Source organism: Ascidiella aspersa, chromosome 8 (assembly GCF_963924565.1).
Source record: "Ascidiella aspersa chromosome 8, kaAscAspe10.2, whole genome shotgun sequence".
In the NCBI taxonomy this organism is placed as follows: domain Eukaryota; kingdom Metazoa; phylum Chordata; class Ascidiacea; order Phlebobranchia; family Ascidiidae; genus Ascidiella; species Ascidiella aspersa.
Window position 1 is genome coordinate 25044895 of NC_139454.1, and position 20444 is coordinate 25065338.

Sequence of the window (20444 nt, forward strand, 5' to 3'; positions counted from 1 at the left end):
CGCCATATGGTTCTTTTGATGAAAGAATCTTACCTGCAAATAAATCTAAATTATCATTTCTCAGCATGATTTGACTAAATCTCCATGCAGTTATGGTCGCTTTTCTAACTTATATTTTTGTTTTCAACACACATATGGAAGTAAATTTTTTCGGCAATTTGTGTGAATTCTATTTGTATTTTCGGGACTGTTATCCCGTTTGATGGAATCTCTTTATATCCGAAAGTCTCTGATTTTTTCAATGAAACTCAGTAATTAAAGTTGTACAAACTTTGCAAATTGACTTTTTCGTGCTTAGTATGTGATGTTTTTTAAATGAGAACAAAATGAAGGGTCCTGTTTCAATTTCTATTTTTCAAGTATTATATGCTCTCGTGGAAATACAACAACGAATATTTGGCTTTTATGGCGCATCAAGCTGAAAAGGTTTCCGACCCCTGGCCTATGGGGACCTTATGAGGCTATTTACCCGGTTAACAAAGTAATTTAAATCGATTTTAGAAAAAAATCATTGAAATTATGCAAAACTGCAAAAACTAAATCTAACATTTACTGACTAACACCAGCACAAAAAGGTTAATACTCATTTACGGAATGATGAATGGTCGGAACGCTCACTAATTTAAGTGTTACCCCGTTAAAACAATTATTAAACCAAAGGACAATATTTAGGTTAGGTTGGGGGTTAGCGTTTGGGTGAAGGTGGGTCAAGTGTTATTACATTTAATAATAATACTGTGAGCGTTCCGACCATTCCGACCATTCATCATTCCGTAAATTAGTGTTACCCGCACAAAAACGCTATTCCCAGCCCCATTCCAAATCAATAAATATTCACGTTTTGGTACATGTGTAAAAGAGCAATTCGGTCAAATAGCAATTTTCAAAAAGGTGCTGGTCTAGAATCATACAACTCTTTTTACACAGTAAAGCTGTTTAAGCTGGTCACATTTTCCCGAAAGGTGAAAGTGATTTCTCCATAAATTTGCATAGGGGTGTATAATGTATTATCTTGCAAGTGGCGACACCTGGCGTAATTTATTGCAGGTTCATGTTCGTTAGCTTTATGTTTGCATTTTGCCGAATTTAGAATTGTGTAGTTGCCCTTTGTGCTGAGTCAACCCTTATAATGAACACACCTCCAAAAAAGCCAACCCTCTTCTGTACAGCGAGAAAAGAGAAAACACTATATGCATGGTGCGACGTCTAGCGGAACTAACAACAAACCCTATATTATAAAATAGGCTACTTGTCAATAAGTGGCAGCACAAAAACTCCGGTAGAGTCTTGGGAGAGCCTTTCTCTATTGCCAAAACGTATTTATGAGTGCCTAGTAAATTCATCCCTTTTTTAAAGGGTCGATTCATTGGGGGCAATTGTGCCCGAAAACCTTACGGCCGCCTAGCATACGAAATTGCATTGACGTGCGCAAGTCCAGAATCATACCACAATAATTCGGCGTTTGGCCCGAATTTATAATTTTGTAGTTGGCCTCGTGCTGGGTCTTCCCTTAATGATAAACAGATCACCAGAAAGAGCGAACCCTCTTCTGTAGGCTACAGCGAGGGAAGAGAGAAACCCCTATATGCTTTGTTCTTATTTTACCAGTTAATCCCATGTGCTAGCTGAGGTAAGCCCTTTCGCGTGGAAAGAAGTTTATGTCAATGCGTTGTTTTGTTTGATTTCAAAAGGTGTCCTTGCCAAATATTAGATACTCCAATTCTGCTATTCTTCTTTCGCTGAGTTAAACTATATTCACGCAATTAAAAAAAATCTTTCGTACTGCAATTCCCTGCTTTATTTTTATTCGTGCGACAGCACAAGTATAATTTTTTACCCCTTTTTGTTATCTTTGAACAATATTGTGGCTTCACTTATTGGGAAAACATTACTGTGAAATTTTTTTAAAGCTTCTGACTTCCATACTCTAGCGCGAAGACAAGAAACCTTCAGTAGCCCTAACCATTGGTAGGGTATCCTTCGATCTTGTGTTAAAGTTTGATCTAAATGCATGTTGGTGACCATAAGCGTGACGAGAATATTCATTATTTGGTGTAAATTGGCCCAAAATATTGGCGTTACGCATTGGACGTCAAAAAATAGTTCCAATAGTTTAATGGGTTTTTTTCCGAAAAAAAAACGATCGTTTCTTGTTCATTAAAACTATAAAATATGTCGTTTCTTGTTGACATATACGTCAATTTATAGGTCAGTAAACTAATGGGTTTCTTCGATTAGTTTTGATTTGTTTGTAAATTCTTGATGCATGTAAATTTACAATGTTTACATACAGTAGGTTAATATTTTTTCAATGACATTTTTGCTTCGACTTTTACGTTTAACAAAATTGGTCTGATCTCTACTGTACTTTCTAAATATTTTATAAGACTCTTCCAGTTTTTGTACAATGTTTTGTTCTGTCTTCTTGGCAATTTTTTGTCTATTTAACTAAGACGAGCCGTAATTATGGGTCCACTTATATTTTTTAATCATACAATACGATATTATGTTGGTCGTTTTAAACGTTTAGCTATTTCTGTTAAAATATTTTTGTGTCTAAAATGCGAGATATACTAATACAATTATCTTGTTTCATTCGAAAAACTTGTTTTGTTTTTTTTATTCGAAAAACTTGTTTTTGTAATGTGATGAACTTTAAACATTTTTTTCGGACACTTATACCTCGAAGCAATTTCAAATATATAAATAACAAAAACGTCTAGTTTTTGGCGCTAATAATCGTCACTCTTAAAAGGCATGACGTAATCCAGTGGTTCTCAACCTTTTATGGCTAGCGACACCCCTCAGAAATTATAAATAGATTGCGGCAAACCTACAAGATTTGTCTGTAGGTAAATCACTAGAATGTCACAATAAACAAAAAGGAACAACACACATTAACTCTACACATAGCAATTTTTAATTGGATTTATTTCAATCCAATCTTACATAAAAAGTTGTAAGAGTTGAGCAAAAAACAGATTTCTAAAGACTCTCAAATATCTCTCGGCACCCTAGGCCATTAAAAATGGTACCCAAGGGTGCCGCGGCACCCCGGTTGAGAACCACTGATGTAGCCTATCAACTAGAAATAGGACTGTAAAGTGCCTTTTCTTCTGACGTCACATGTCCAGCAATGAAATCCTCCCCCTAACGAACTCGCCATCGAGATGTCCACGGGAATCGGCGTTATTCCTGGAAATGCAAATCGTTGAAAAACAAACGGAGTCAGCGTTTCTTTCGATTCAGAAAAGTGTTTTTATTTCTAACTTATCTTTTATGCAGATTAAACTAACAGAACCAGTATAGTTTCGTATATGACTTGATTTAGACATATGACTTGACTTAGACTTAAGTTATTTCACAAACGACTTGACTTAGACTTAAGTTATTTCATAAATGACTTGACTTAGACTTAAGTTATTTTACAAATGACTGTACTTAGACTTCAGTCATTTCAAAATGACTTGACTTAGACTTCAGTCATTTCAAAATGACTTGTTTACAACACTGCTGGTTGGCTATTTACCTAGTTTTTGAAACATTTTTTGAGTAGGAACTTCTTCTTTTGCTACCATGGCCCTCTTTTCATCTAGCATGAGAACGTTCATGCTGATCCATTTCGAACAAAACCACATCGGATGGTCTGTACAAAACATGGTAGGCTTGTTTGCGGGATGATATTATGTAGAAGCTTGATAATAAATTGCAAAGCCAAAAGGTCGAGTAGATCGACATCATCTTGATTAAGACGTTTCGATACGAGCTTGTATCATCTTCAGTTAATGAGGATGCATAGTGTACCAAAGTATATTATGTATAGTGTTAAAAAATTAATCTAATTATGTCGTATATTTTAAATGGCTTGACTGGGACTATTGCTTTGGCCTAAATGACGTGGCTTTAATATAGTCTTTCGGACCAATGACTTGACTTGGACTTAATATTTATTTTTAGATAATTTGTATTAAAGATGAAAAATTCTCTAATTTTGTGTTAAAGATGAAAAATTCTCTAATTTTGTGTTGAAGATGAAAATATCTGCTTGTAAAAAATTTTTTTGCTTCGCTTTGTTTGCTATTCAAATTGTCGCTCATGATCGTTTAACTTTAAAAAATGTAATACTGTAACATTTTGTTTTGGAATGACTTGCTTTCAAAGCTGGTATTATGCAAATGACAGGCAATATTAAAGCCTCTATAGTCTTTTTATTTTATACTACTCAGTATATAAGTCGCCAACGCTCTATCTTTTTAATTATTAAACCTGAGGAGGTCAGCTGGTATCTGCTGCCGAAACGTCGCTTTATACTTCATTTACACCAAAAGGGCAATTTTTATCTATTGATCTGTTCTCAAGATTGAACTTGATAAACGCTTTAAAATACCAATCAGATTTAATTAAACTTGTAAAACTTTTCACGTTTCATTTTTTTTTTTTATACAAATGTTCACTTTAGGGTGCGAATTGTTCAAACTTACCAGGAGACATTACAGGTCTAGGTGCTTCCACCAACTTCCAACCGGCGTCTTTGAACAGCTGACTCTGTCAATATTTGAGATTATCAGTTAAAACAAGTATAGGTGGATGCTTTAGTTACTGGACAGCATGGCTGAGGAGTCGGACTCTGGACTCGGGACTAGAGTAAGACGTTGCAAAACTACCCGAGTCCCGAGTCCGAAATGCGCAGTACCAAATTTAAAAACTGAAACGGCCGTCAAATGGAAATGGAAATTGTAAAGGCGAAATAGCATATGGTGAAATATTATTTTGAGTGAATGAAGTATACGACACCCCTATAAGTAGATTGCTGAATATCCACATTATTTTAGTTACGTAAATTGGTAAAATACAGGCTGTAGAGTCCGGGCCGGTCTCGGGACTCGGGAGTCGGACTCGGGTTTATTATTATTATTTTTTTATTTTTTTTTTAACCGACTCCGCAGCCCTGCTGGACAGGGTTAAAATACTGACATACTGCACCATCTTACCCTTTCTAAGGTATCATTGTGTTATTTTAATTTAACGGAATACTTACGACCAGGTGCGGATAGTGTTGTAAACAAGTCGTTTTGAAATGAATTCCAAAGTCAAGTCTTTTGCAAAAATAACAAGTCAAGTCCCAGTCCAAGTAATCGGTTGCCCAAGTCAAGTCATTATGAAGGCAAGTCAATTTCCAGTCAAGTCGTTATGAAGGCAAGTCAATTTCCAGTCATGTCATTATGAAGGCAAGTCAATTTCAAGTAATGTTAATATGAAGGCAAGTCAATTTCAAGTCATGTCAATATGAAGGCAAGTTAATTTCAAGTCATGTCATAATGAAGGAAAGTCAATTTCAAGTCATGTCAATATGAAGGCAAGTTAATTTCAAGTCATGTCATAATGAAGGAAAGTCAATTTCAAGTCATGTCATTATGAAGGCAAGTCAATTTCAAGTCATGTCATTGACATAAAAGTAAACTATTGACCTATTACAATTGTTAAATTCATCCAAATATTATAAGGGACAATTAAAAAATAACACGAACGCAATATACAGCACTAAAAGTGTTTAATGTGCAAACTTGAGGTGAGTTATATGAAAGTACTTAATTTACTCAAAAGTTATACAAAATGACTTAAGTCCAAGTCAAATCATTTGTCCAAAAGACTTAATTAATTCAAGTCTTTTTGGTCAATGAACTTAGGTCAAGTCAAATCCTTTTAAAAGAGTGACTTACATCAAATCAATGACTTAAGTCATTGCAACACTGGGTATGGATCCATGATATTCGTTTAGGGAGCGCCATAAGAAAAATTAGGAGATGACGCCATAACGTGACGTCATAAAGGAGCAACCACTACGCGGTTCGTTTATTTTGTTAAAGTTGTTGGTTGTAGAGGTGTAACTTTTAACACGAATCGTACATTATAAACATGTTAGATATTCGCGCGACAAGCGAAAAAACGCGCTTGATTCGTTATATTTCCTAAAACTTTCATTTCGAGGGTGCGATGAGACGCACTGCGCTTTTGGTTAAACCGAATTTACCAAAAAGGGCTAAGACATTTAGAAAACTTCAGTGTTATTAAAAAAACAATACATTTAAGTAGTTAAATCGGTCAAAATGCAGTTCTGGGGACCTTGATTACTTCTTGCTTGTGATTTGAAGCAGAAAGTTCAACAAATATAAAAAAAAAAACCTGTGGACTATTACAATTAGAAGTGGTAAGTCCCTGTAGATGTTATTTTGAGGTTCCTATGGTCCATAATGGTATATATCACTGTTTCTTAACCAGGGTTCGATCGAACACTTGATGTTCGACGAACCTGGTTCAGTGGTTTCCACTGGTATATACACAGAAATAAATATATTTTTAGGTAAAATATGCGAAATCAAACTTTAAAAGGCAAAACCACCAGAAATCAGTTCCAAACAAAACGTGGCCCACCTGTAAACAGGGTCTGTCAGGGTTCACAATCACCAGCCCTGGTGATACTGGATAAAAAGTAGCGTCGATATGCATGGCGCTGGATAGGTCGAAATAGAGCAGATGTATCTTGTACTCTGGACCAAGGTGGCGAGCCATCCATTGTATTCCCAGCATATTGGCCACCTGGTCAGAGATAAGGATCTTTAGAGCAGGGCTGCGGAGTCGGACTCGGGACTCGGTTATTTTTAATTGCAGGGGTCGGAGTCGGTAATTTTTAACCGACGCCGCAGTCCTGTTTATAAGTATGTAAGCCATTTACAAGTAGGCTGCGTAAAGCCACATATAAGTATGTAAGCCATTTACAAGTAGGCTGCGTAAAGCCACATATAAGTATGTAAGCCATTTACAAGTAGGCTGCGTAAAGCCACATATAAGTATGTAAGCCATTTACAAGTAGGCTGCGTAAAGCCACATATAAGTATGTAAGCCATTTACAAGTAGGCTGCGTAAAGCCACATATAAGTATGTAAGCCATTTACAAGTAGGCTGCGTAAAGCCACATATAAGTATGTAAGCCATTTACAAGTAGGCTGCGTAAAGCCACATATAAGTATGTAAGCCATTTACAAGTAGGCTGCGTAAAGCCACATATAAGTATGTAAGCCATTTACAAGTAGGCTGCGTAAAGCCACATATAAGTATGTAAGCCATTTACAAGTAGGCTGCGTAAAGCCACATATAAGTATGTAAGCCATTTACAAGTAGGCTGCGTAAAGCCACATATAAGTATGTAAGCCATTTACAAGTAGGCTGCGTAAAGCCATATATAAGTATGTAAGCCATTTATAATCAGGGCTGCGGAGTCGGAGTCGAACTCGGGACTCGGGGAGTCGGTTTGTTTTGCCGGACTCGGGATTCGAGTAAGACCACCTAAATTACCCGAATCCTGGGTCCGAAATGCGCATGCGCAGTACCAAATTTTTGAACTGTATATGGCCGCCAACTGGAAATTGTTAAAGTGGAATAGCATATGGTGATATTTTCTAACCGTCTATTGTGAGTAAATGAAAATTTTTACCATATCCCTATAAGTGGATTTTAAGTGGAAGTTATTTTAGTTACGTAAACTGGTGAAACACAGGTTGTGAAGTCAGAGCCGGACCCGGTACTCGACGAAATCGCACATTTGACCAGAGGCGGACTCGGGTTATTTTTTTTGGCCGGAGTCGGACTCGGGTTATTTTTAACCGACTCCGCAGCCCTAGGTGTAAGTATTGCATAAATTGTTGTGTCGTATTATATAAAACGAGAAAGCTTTTTAAACATTTTCGAAAATATTTGTTTTCAAAGCTTTGCCTGTTGGTAACAAACAAATGGCCCTTAATAGAGCACAAAACGTTTCACCCTACACATCCTGGCATTTTTTATAGAATTTTAACCATTTTCATGGGACTTTACGCAAAAAGATAAAATAAGGCACATGTATTGTGTCTTATGCTGTGTCAGACTATAATACGACATTATCGAGTTACGCCAGTGGTTCTCAACCTTTTATGGCTAGCGGCACCCCTCAGAATTAATAAATAGATTGCGGCACCCCCATAAGATTTTTTCCGTAGGTAATTCACTAGAATGTTACAATAAACGGAACTGGAACAACACACATCAACTCTACACAACGTAGGAAGTTATAATTGGATTTATTACACTCTAATCAGTACACAAAACGTTGGAAGAGTTGAGTAAAAATCATATTCTTAAAGATTCCCAAATATGTCGCGGCACCCTTGGCCGTTATTAGTGGCACACCAGGGTGCCGCGGTACCCCGGTTAAGAACCACTGAGTTTGGACAAAACACCAGTAAAAGAATAACTAAAAGCCTTGTAAAATGGCTCACCCGGACAAATCGTGCATTTAAGTTTTACCTGGCTGGTTTGCACAAATAGATCTCTTCCACAACGAATAAACTCTGCTGCGTCAAAAACCGGTTCAAACTCTGTCAAAATGAACTTCCCCTGTTTTGCCAAACGAGCTCGCTCTTTCATATCATTGATCGGGTAGTTCTGTTGAAACCAAAAGATGTGAACACTAGCTCACTATGGTACCTTCTTGGAAAAAAACTTAATTATTTTAGAGTATTTAATTAATTATTTTAAAGTAACTGAAGATGATACAAGCTCGTATCGAAACGTCTTATATTCAAGATGAATTTGATCGACTAGACCGTTTTGGCTTTATAATTTACTATCAAGCTACATTACAGATCCGTACATAGTGTACCCAAGTATTTTAGAGTAAACATCTAAAAATGCAGCACGACATTTTTTAACAGTTTAAAAGAAATTCTCGCCTAAATATAACTGCAATAAGCTGATAATGGGTTTGACAACTGTTAGCCATGAGTCAAAATTTTTTTTCCACATTGGTGTTATTGCGCATGTTAATGCTTTTCTAAATTCAGTCTTCTTATTTTCTATTTTTGTCGTATTTGGAATAGCAAAAATACTTTTTAGGTCTTCCGTTACTTATAATGAAATACATTTTCAATATACTGTTGCTGCCAGGCATTTAATCAATGTTAAAGGGGTTCTCCTGACAAATATGTATTCAGCGCCGACGTTTCAATTACCTATACGGGTAATCTTCTTCAGGGCCTTAAATTGCAACTTTTTAGAAGGGTAAATATAAAGTGAGTGAAATATATACCCTTCTATAAAGTTACTAGTCTTTTGCCCTGAAGAAGATTACCCGTATAGGTAGTCGAAGCGTCGGCGCTGAATACTTATTTGTCAGAAGAACGCCTTTATAATTGAAAAAAAAAACATTTTATTACAAACCTCATCGTATAGCTCATCCAACATCTGGGGTTTGGGGGCTGTGGTCCACTTGGCTCCTTTCTTGAAGTATTCCTTACACAGCGACCTGTAGGCTCGGTACTCGAAGAATTTGCTTCTCCAAGCCATCGGTGATTCGATAATCTCTTCACCAATCACCATTAAAATGTCGCGCGGCATCGCAGCGCATAAACCTTTTAAATGAAAGCATTGTGGATAAAAATACAAATTATTTGACACAATAAAAACTATACCTCGACTCGCAAAACCTTTTTAATTAAAGCATTTGGTTTATTGCTTTTCTTCTGACGCTTGGAGGTTTGGGCAATTAGTGAATAATACGCACGTTTAGTCGTGAATGAAAGAATGAAATCTAAGATGCACATTACTAGCTGTAATGACTTAAGTCATTGACTTGACTTCATTGCACTTAAGTAATTCTTTTCAAATGACTTGACTTGACTTCAGTCAATCGAACAAATGACTTGACTTGGACTTCTTTGTCAAAATGTCATTTTGTCAAATAACTGGGATTAAATTCAGTGTTTTTCGTTAAAATTTATCTCAAGTTTTGCACATTAAACATTGTTATTGCTGTATATTGCGTTTGTGTTGTAAAATGATTTCAAGTCAATGATATGACTTGAAATTGACTTGCTCTCATAATGACTTAGACTGGTACTTGACTTGTTATTTTTGCAAAACACCTGACTTAGACTCAAGTTATTTTTCAAATGACTTGACGGCGACTTGAGTCATTTCAAAATGGCTTGTTTACAACAATGGTTTTTGTCAAGGGCAGGCTAGAAAAACAATTTTTGTGAGTTAAAGTATAAACTCACATCCTCGGTCATGTCGTGTTCTGTTTGCTGGTTCAGGTTATGGCACGTTTTGTTTTTTGGCTTACCTGTTGACTTGAAGTCGGGCGTTTTAAACTCCCGTGTCCAGTCTATGACGTCAGGTCTACGAACCTTGACCCCTTCGTGTTGCAAGATTCTGCACATCTCCTCGATTTGCTCGCTGGCTTTTTGCAAGTGCTGCTTATCTACCATATTTTTAGCGTTCTTCTCGAAGAACGGCCATTCCGCTTGGCTAACAGCAGCCTAAAAATTAAATAAAATATCCATATTTGTGTTTACCTTGCTTAACTTCGCCTTTACGAACCACGTTTATTACTTAGGCCTGAGACAGAACAAGTAATAAAAATACAATTAGTTGAAATTTCATTTTAGGGTGATTTATAAAAAAGTTTTTTTTATATATTTTTAGCGATAATCAGGTGGCAATCTTACGACTGAAGAAACCTTTTGTCGTGACACCAAATACAACAAGTAACAAACGGTTTTAAGGAACAACACGTAATGACTAAATATTGGACAATGGAAAGAATTTACATCAAGATCTACGAGAAGCTAACAAACAGTCAAGCACAGCGTTAAATAAAGTGAGAGATTCAGAGAAAAATTAAAAAAATAAATCAGGATTTCCGAACAGAATGTAATTCAACAAAGTAGCACGAGACAAAGAAAACAACGCAGTCGGTGACATTACAGAATTTTCAAAAAACAGAGAGCGACAAACAGAGAAGAAAATTTACAAAATTGTTACAGGCCACCAACAAAATCTACCTTCAACTCAAGGGTAAGTTCGGGTATACAGGCGTTGTCCGGCCTTCCCACAATAACTTCCTCGAGCGGGTCCCATTCGTTGTGGCAGCAAACGACGGGTGTTCCGTCACCAGTCTCAACCTGTGTGTAAAAATGTTACTTGTTTGGCAAAACCAATTCTAGTGCTTGTTATTTTCTAAACTGACTGCACGAGGAGGTTAACAGAAATGCAGTCGACAGGTAAGTGGCAGTGTTGTAAACAAGTTATTTTGAAATTACTCCCAGTCCAAGTCAAGTCATTATGAGAGCAAGTCAATTTCAAGTCTTGTCATTGACATAAAAATAAACTGGTAAACTATTAAAATTGGTACACTCGTTGCAAAACTCAAGATAAATTTTAATGAAAAACACTTAATTTAATCCTAAGTTATTTGACAAAATGGCCAAAGTCAAGTCATTTGTCCAAAATACTTAAGTCAAGTTAAGTCATTTGAAAACAGTGATTTAAGTGCAAAATACCTTTGACGGTACGATGGTTGATTTCGCGAAGTTTTTCTTAGCTGCAGTAATGCCTTTTTTAGAATAACAAGACCTGCTCTAAGACAAAAAAAAACTTTAAAAACTAGCGAAATTTTGTTATAAATATTTACCTGTACCACCCAATATAGTTGTAAGTAACTCACCTCGGTATAAATTCTTGACAGCGGCCTAAAAATTCTAATTAGAGTGTGCATTATAGATCAAACAAAAATTTCGATTTCTAAATAAATTTTAGAAATGACCTATTGATCTATACAAAATTATTTTTACAAGTTGTGTATATCTTATCCTTTGTTCTAAATCAGGGGTCGGCAATCCTAGTCTCATATATGCCGAAGAAAGGTCTTGGCGAGCTGTAATAGATTTTAAGGGATGCTTTTGTTATTGAAACGTGTAGTTTTGCAACATTTTTATAGCAGCTATTAATCAGGGCGGGCTTGGATTATTTTTGCATTTAAAAAAATATGCGATTGCTTTTGTTTCGTTTGACATTCACGGCGTCATATACAATATCACAATAAAACGAAAATAAATATGGCGCGAAAACGTGTTTAGTTTCAAAAAAGCTAGTTGTTGGCATACATATCGTGTGACCCGCTTGGCAATTTATGAAAATATTGGTACCAGTCGAACAGCTAAGATCTACTGATAACCTTTTTACGTTAAGTGTCAAAATTTTAAGTTTACCTTTTTAAAAGCGCTCAAGGTTTGTTTATAGTTATCAAGTTATCTAAAAACCGTTTTCTAAACGAACAGTGGTTCACGGCGTTTACTGTTTCGTTGCTGCCTGTTCATGTTTAAGAACATAAAGTGGAAAGCGTAGCAAAGAAGAATTTGAAACTAATAACGAAAAAAATTAGATTCTAACTGGCTAAATAAATACTTGTATTCTTGTGGTTCCACAAAGACTAGCCCGCGCACCCCATAGTAAGCCTGCCAAAACAGTTGAGAAAGCCTGCACTAAACCTCCAGAAAACTCATTTGGAGAGCATTAATGATCAGCGTTATCTTTGAATTCACATTTAGGGCAACATTTGTAAACAAGCTAAAAATTTCCTAAATGATTTTTTTTCTAAGTTTTAGTAAGTTCTTTAGTACAAGTGTCAGTGCGATTCGAGAACATACCAAACCTAGTAAATTACCTGTAGATAAAAAAGCTAAACGCATACTTAAAGCAATACTTTTTTAAATTACCAACAACGCAATGACAAGACAAATAAATAGACTAAGTTAAGAATATTCAAGTAAATTAAATTTTTGACCTGAATTAAGTCATGTTTGAGACTAATAGTGACGCATGCTATGCACTTTTATATAACTTTTAAAAGACAAAAAGGTCAGCTGTTTTTAATACGTTTTTTATTACAACAGCTTCAGACTATTCCGGTCGGCTAAGCATATGATTTTTCTGTGGATGTGTGTTAACGCCACAATACAAATATTTAAGGCCGTTTTGTATGAATCATAAACAGTTGAGCACATTCCGTTCATAACGGAAGTGGCCTGCATTATGTGGGAAATGTTAAAAAGTTTGTGTTGCTAAATAATAATATACTGTTTATATATAAAAAATAGTGAAACTCTAAAGTCTTGATAACGCCAGTTAATCCATATAGTATACCGGTACACATATTATATATGTTTAGATAGGCCTATGTCTGTTCTTTTATAATTCAGGTGTAGCCAACACTATGTCAGATAGGAGGCTCAAATCATCAAAACTAAAGCAAACAACGACTTACCGCCTTATGGGCTAAAAAAGAAGTAGGCCCATAGAAACCTGACGATGAGCTACTACAAACGTATGATAAACATTTTAGATAATTATAATTGCTCATCAAATCATAGTTGCTACCATACATTAAAGGGTGGTCAACGGTTTTGCTGTCATCCGTTTTGCAACATAAATGAACATAATTCTCCAGGAAATACGTACGAATGTTAATGCAATCGGCTTTAACTTTAACTGTCGCCGGTATTAGGCTAAGTGTGAACTGTGAACAGCTCAAACGGGTTAAACTAGTGGTTCTCAACCGGGGTGCCGCGGATTTCTAATGACCAAGGGTGCCGAGAAATATTTATGAAATTTCAAGAATTCGATTTTTGGTCAACTCTTACAACTTTGTGTGTAAGATTAGAGTGAAATAAAACCAATCATACCTTCCTACCGCTGTGTAGAGTTGATGTGTGTTGTTCTAGTTGTGATTTACTGGGAAAATATTTAAAGTGTACCATAAACTAGTTATGATTTCTGAGGGGTGCATCAAGCTATAACAGGTTGAGAAACACTGGATTAAACAAACATGATGTGATCTGTCTGATTTGGGGAGAATGAAGCAATTTGTACATTCTTTAATTAGTGGCTTACCTTTCACTAAGTTCTTAAACCTTTTTCTTCCCGATAACAAATATCTTTGACGTTGAATCACAACCGGTGAATGCATAAATGAAGAGGAGCTGTAAGCATACGCCAGGTCCGATGATTGCTTTCAGTCTGTTAGTGTCGTGTACCTTGTTTGCGTCTAGATTTAATAATTTTAATCTATGTTTTTTTTATTTTTTCACTTCTTAGTATATAAGCTGGTTAACACAATGTCGTTTTAATTATTAACCCTGAGGTCATCTGGTATCTGCTGCCGAAACGTCGGTTTATACTTCGTTTACACCAGAAGAGCGATTTCAATCTATCAATAACTGTTAACTTACCGGCGGTATCAGAAATTTCGCACCTCAATATCTATAAGCTAGTTGCACTAAAATTTTAGCTAATCAACATGCAATTCAAGGCCATTTGATGTTTTTATTATTGTGCACTAGAGCGAAACGCTGTCGAAGTACAACAGTTGGTTACGTCACAGTTTGTTATCATAAATAATCTCTTAAGTAAACCTAGTATTTTGGGGAATCCCCGTGAAACTTATGCTGCATTTATATTGTGCACTTTGGACAGCAAAATACTATGTAATAATTTATACAACTCACTAGCCACAAGGGTAATTATTTTTGGCCGTTAAAGTGACCTTTTTCAACCAGGTGCACAAAATTACATGAAGCCTGCAGGTTAAGTGCAAGACATTAGGAGCACATCCGCGTACATTTGGTGCAGATTTACTGCACTGTATTAACTATCAGCTGCACATTTGGTGCACAATGTCCACATTTTTTTTGGGGGGTGCGTCTTTTTATAAGTTCACATAAATTTTAGTATCAAGTTAAGTTATTGTTAAACAAACAGACGCTGTTCTAGAATCTACCACAATGCTGCTCAATATTTGGGTTAGGTTGGGTTATGCAATTTTATTAAATAAATATAATAATACTTTACCCACCATCACCCAAACGCTAACTCTCACCCTAACCCAAATATTATGCGTTGATTTAAAAACTGTGGTAGTATTCTAGACGAGTGCCATCAAATATTCTAAACTGTTAAAATCTCCAAAGTTAAGTGACTGCAAGTCATTATAAGTTATCCTTAATAAACGTGAGGTGTTTTTTAAATTGTTTACTAATTTGAAAGTTACTGACCTGTGGAGGATTTCGTATTAGGAATAAAAATGAAATCTGTTGCTCTCCTTTGCACAGTCTTTATTTTGCAACAAGTTGAATGTAAGTTTTGTTTTATCCAACCTTATAATTTTACAGGAATTGTCGTAAGGTTGTTTCTTTGTGTTTATTTGATTTTTGTCTATGCTTTGCTAATATGCATTATAGTATTTCATGGAGCATGGTATCCCTTAATATATGGTTGTTGATGGTTTCATTCAGTTTAGCATACTGAATATTTATCTAATTTAATGTTTTAACTTAAACCTTTTTTGTTAGGCAATGGCGAATTCGGTTTTGCATCATATTACCAGAACAATATGGTTTTACAAAGGGAGCCAAACCGTGCCGTGATTTGGGGCTATGGAACAGTTGGAGCCACTGTCAACATTTCAATAATTCAAGATGTTTACTCCACAAAAGTAATAGCATCACCCGATAAAAGAGGGATTTGGTCAGTGACACTTAGACCTTACCCACATGGGGGCAGCACTCAGATACAAGGAGTGCAAGACAACTACGGCCGACTAAACTGGATTTTGCTGAAAAATGTTGTTTTTGGTGATGTTTGGGTTTGCTCTGGCCAAAGCAACATGCAATTTACTGTTTCCATGGTAAGTATGACATCTGACATTTGTTACCAATCAAGCTTTTTATTCAATGCTTTTGCTTCAATTGGCCTTGCAATATTTAATTTCTTTATTACTAATAGCACTATGCACTAAATATTAAGTGTTTGAAATAACAGTGTTGTCCTTAGCAAATATATATATATACAAATATATAGGTATAACAAGCCTCCCTAGCTATGAAACTGAAAATTTAGTAAATTGTTAGAGCTTAAATGCTTTACTTCTGATCGAAAAGTAAGAAAATTGGGTATTTTTGCAATTCTATTTTTTTAAATTGTTTTCATTTCTGTTTGCAAAATAAAATTAATCTTCCTGGCACACACTTTAGATGTTTAACAGCTCTGCTGAACTTAAAGCAGCAGATAATTACCCAAATGTCAGGGTCATGACACCTGCTCTTGTCCAATCAAACGTTGCCCTTGAAGATTTTGTGTCCATTGAGCAACCCTGGTCTGTTGCCTCCAAAGGTAAGAGCTTTAAAAACTTTTTTTACTTGAATGTGAGTTACCTGCAGTGTATTGAATTAAATTTAAAGCATAATGGTTGGAGGTTGTAGTAAGACATAATGAGAATATCAAAGCCCATACAGAAGTAGGTAGCATTTTAAAGCTCTTTAAAGAGCTATTCAAAACGTTTAAATTGATACCTACTTTTGTATGGGCTTTGATATATTACTAATTGAATTAAGTTAAAGACTTAACAAACTCAATGTTATTTGATTGAGTTTGCTTAAGTTTTGTAGGGCAACACTTACATGCAAATAACCAGACCTATAAGTTCATGTTACTCAAAGCCTTACTTCGATTTAAGTTATGACGCAATTTACCATTACAAGCATATTAATTATTTATTTATTAATATCTTGTTTATTATGTGTGGAAGTAAGTTGATGGCAGTTTGGCAGCATACTTTATATTGTTAAATCAAGTCACGATTGATTAAAAAAATATGTCCTCATGTCATAAAAAAGCACTTTTAAGTTTGCGTTTAATTTAGTTCCTGTCTTTATTATATTATAAATACAACTTCATACATTTTGTGAATATGTTTTCTTTGGGCACAAGTTTTTAAAGTAGCCCCACAGCACCTATTTTTTGGAGCATAACGGTTGGAGGTTGTAGTAAGACGTAATAAAAATATCAAGGCCCATACAAAAGTAGGTAGGATTTTGAAAGTTTCTAATAACTCTTTATTCATTTTCAACATCTGTTGGAGTTCAAAATGATACCTACTTCTGTGTGGGCCTTGATATTCTTATTACGTAGTACCTATTTTATCTTACACTTTTACAGAATCAATTGGTGGACCGAACGATAAATATTTCTCTGCTGTTTGTTGGCTCTTTGGTCGTAAGCTCTATGATGCCCTAAAAGTACCAATTGGTCTTATTGCTTCCGATTGGGGCGGAACTCCTGTAGAAACCTGGTCTTCAGCAAGAGCTCTTGAAAAATGTGGACTATCAGAAAAGTTGGTATATGTCAGTTGATTTGATGTCTTAAAAAAATGAAACTTTTTATTTGTTATCACTATAATCTGTAACTGTTTTAAATGTTCTAAGTTTGTATCTTCTAGTTTATTTTTTTTACCTTTGTATCTTCTGGTTTAGTTATGCAATTTATCAGTTGAGAATACTTAACTAACAGACCAGTGCCAACCAACATAACTTTTTAACAACAGTAGGTTTAAGCAAAATTTTGAGTTGCCTTTTTTAAAGATTTTTATGACTATTTAAATGATTCTTATTTAAAGTGACTACATACCTTGGAATCCTCCCAGCAGCAACCCAGTTAAAGAAAATGATTTTGTAGTCCCTAAGAATAACAGCGTTCTATGGAATGCTATGATTCACCCAATGTTGAAAATGACAATTAAAGGAGCTATTTGGTATCAAGGTAAATAGTTTGTGCAAAAATTATATTTTCTTGCTGTAATATTTGTGTTTAGTGTCTTTTACCATGGAAAAGCGAGCTGTATAGAACATCCAAGTAACTTACATAACAGTTTTTAAATACTTTAGACTATTTTGATAATAAATTGCAAAGCCAAAAATGTTGAGTAGATCGACATCATCCTGATTATTCAGATGTTTTGATACAAGCTTGTATCATCTTCATTTAATGTCGCATTAACTGAAGATTATACAAGTTTATGTCTTTTGTCATTGACAATTGTATAAAACCACTCCTGCAACAGTTGGTTTGTCATACAGGTGAGGCAAACACGCATTATCATGCGGACAAATATGCATGTTCGTTTCCATCAATGATTAACGATTGGCGGAAGTCTTGGTTCGAGAAAACTCATGGGCAAACTGAGCCCCTCTTTCCATTTGGATTTGTACAGGTAGGTAACCTTTAATATGCTAAAACTTAACTTTTTTACAAGTGCATTTTCAAAGATGTAAAATTGTTTCAAAAGTTAAGTTAGAAATTCCAGACTGGTTGCTATGTTTGGCTGTTTATAGTTTTTTTTAGTTTTTTTTTTTTTTTTTTACACACCTAAAATTATTTTAATCACTTCAAATTAGAAAAAAAAATTACTTTATCCGACATTGTTGTTCGTAAATATGATGTAATTTTTCCTGTACAACAAATAACTTACCCATTTTTGGATCAAAAACATTTGGGTTTTAACATAACACCAAGTTAATATGCAAAATAATAGTTTAATAATTTGTAATTAATAAAGGTATATAAACTTAAACGTTATATTTGGATATTATTTTTCAATAAGTTTTGAACATTTCCCAATAAAAAAATCGGTATTGGTATCGGGTACCGGGTGACAAAATTGTAAAAAATCGGTTATCGGTATCGGTTCAAAAAAGTGATATCGGTCGATCTCTACTTAAAATATATATTGAGACACACTTGTTTGTGAATTACTGATCTACAGTGACATTCATTTTACAGTTGGCGACTGATGACATTTCCGATGATGGTGGTTTTCCGAAAATCCGCTGGCACCAGACTGCAGACTACGGCTTCGTTCCAAACAGCCACATGCCAAACACTTTCATGGCGGTTGCTATGGACCTGTGTGACGACGCGTCCCCATTTGGGGCCATTCACCCACGATACAAAGAAGATGTTGGGGCTAGGCTTGCACTCGGGGGCCTTAAAGTAGCATACGGAATGCACGTACAACCCGATGGGCCAGTTATTGTGTCTGCTGTTCGCCACAATAGTGGGAATGTGGAGATACGCTACCCGGACAACCAAGTGATTCTTGTGACAGATGAAAACAACTTCAGGGTAAAATAGGCTCGAAGTATGCTGTTTTGAGGTCTAAACATCCTGGGTTCGATCAGTGGCTTGCAAATTCGTATATGATCATGGGGTGTGTTGTTTTATTAAATTAATTCTAAATCTATAAGAAGCAGGGCTGCGGAGTCGGTTAAAAGTCCGACTCCGACCAAACAATAAACCCGAGTCCGAGTCTGACTCCGGTCAAATACGCGATTTTGAGTCCAGCCCTGACTCTACAGCCTTTAATTTACATAACTAGAATAACGTGGATATTCAGCAATCTACTTATAGGGTTATCGTATAATTCATCCAATCACAGACGGGTTGTTTTACGTAGTAAATTATGACGTCACAAGAGACATCATAAAACACGCTATAATATCGAATAGTAAAGTATAGAAAAGGACTAATATTGATGACAGATAATATTTAAAACATAGTATAATATTAAAAAACATTCGCTAAAGCCTAATGTTTAAAAACTTAGACTATGCGGACCCTCTTAACTGCTGCACGGACCCCATATTTGAGAACCGCTGATATGAAGTAATTGTAATAGACGTGTTTATTTCTAATAGTTATCTTTGCACATAGGTTTGTTGCAGTTTTTCCAAATGCGACTTATACGAACCGGAACATTCTGCAGATTGGATGGCAGTTAAAATTGTCTCGCACACCCTTCAAACATTAACGCTTGATGCTAAGGTGTGTGTCGCCAAAGGTGGCCTGCCGAGCTTTGTGAGGTACGCTTGGCAGCTGGAACCTTGCAAGTACAAGAAGTGCTCTGTGTACAACGACCTCAGTTTGCCTGCTCCACCGTTTGTGGCGCCCATAACCCAGCTATAAACTTGTTTTACTGAACAAATTACGGCGAGAAAGCATAACTAGCCCTATAGCGTTGTTACTATGCTTTTCTGTACGGTTTTAGATCTTTTGTAGTTTTTAACCTTTATGATTGTCATAATTTTATTATAGATACTATACAATTCAGCGCAGTGACTGTGATACTTTGATTTTATGCATTTTTTCACATATGATATATTTTGTGTGTATGTTTTTATGTTTGTCAGGTCTAATGTTGATCTTTATGCTCACCAATGGCAGTAGCAATAATATGATATAGATTTGTAGCCAAATTCTTGTGTTGAACATTCAGATTGGAATCCTGCACATTTCAATAGCGATGTATGTTTGTAAGGCGTCAATTTAAACATTTACGGCCACTGTCCAACGGGTTTCCATAATTTTCGGTATTGTTTTAAATTACACGTCGTGGTCCTTGAAATTTTAATGAACTTATTTTATTAAATTTTGTTATAACTAGACAATGCGTGCGTGTTGTGTTATAAACATAAGTCTAGCGAGCTTACTAAGAAACCATATTTACTATTTAAATCATACTTTGGGATCATTTTTACACTTGATGTAGATTACCCGTAGTTTCACAGCCCAGTAGCCCGCCTTAATAAGGTTGTTCAGATTTTAAACACTTTTAAAAAGTCACGGTTACTCTAACTAGTACATAATATTAATGCGCCGTAATTTTTATTAAGTAATGCTTTGCCTACTATGTCGGACCAGTTGAATTTTTTGGTTGTTTTGTTATTTATAGCTCTACTAAA

The 20444-nt window shown here is 35.5% G+C and overlaps 2 protein-coding genes across 2 annotated transcripts; one reads left to right on the forward strand and one right to left on the reverse strand.

The window, feature by feature from the left end:
* Positions 1-3043: 3043 nt before the first annotated feature.
* Positions 3044-10996, reverse strand: LOC146137025 (glycine amidinotransferase, mitochondrial-like). Its single transcript, XM_083395932.1, has 8 exons — positions 10878-10996; positions 10157-10352; positions 9253-9443; positions 8341-8478; positions 6433-6597; positions 4482-4545; positions 3530-3646; positions 3044-3195 (listed from the first exon to the last, which is right to left on the reverse strand). Exons 2-8 carry the CDS (start codon positions 10299-10301, stop codon positions 3086-3088), a joined length of 930 nt encoding a protein of 309 aa, XP_083252058.1. The 5' UTR covers positions 10302-10352; positions 10878-10996; the 3' UTR covers positions 3044-3085.
* Positions 10997-14825: 3829 nt separating this feature from the next.
* Positions 14826-20092, forward strand: LOC146137026 (sialate O-acetylesterase-like). The gene is made up of 8 exons (XM_083395931.1): positions 14826-15005; positions 15222-15556; positions 15903-16041; positions 16867-17041; positions 17324-17466; positions 17784-17917; positions 18487-18828; positions 19417-20092. The coding sequence occupies exons 1-8, from the start codon at positions 14954-14956 to the stop codon at positions 19666-19668; spliced, it is 1572 nt and encodes a 523-aa protein (XP_083252057.1). The 5' UTR covers positions 14826-14953; the 3' UTR covers positions 19669-20092.
* The last annotated feature ends 352 nt before the right edge of the window (positions 20093-20444 follow it).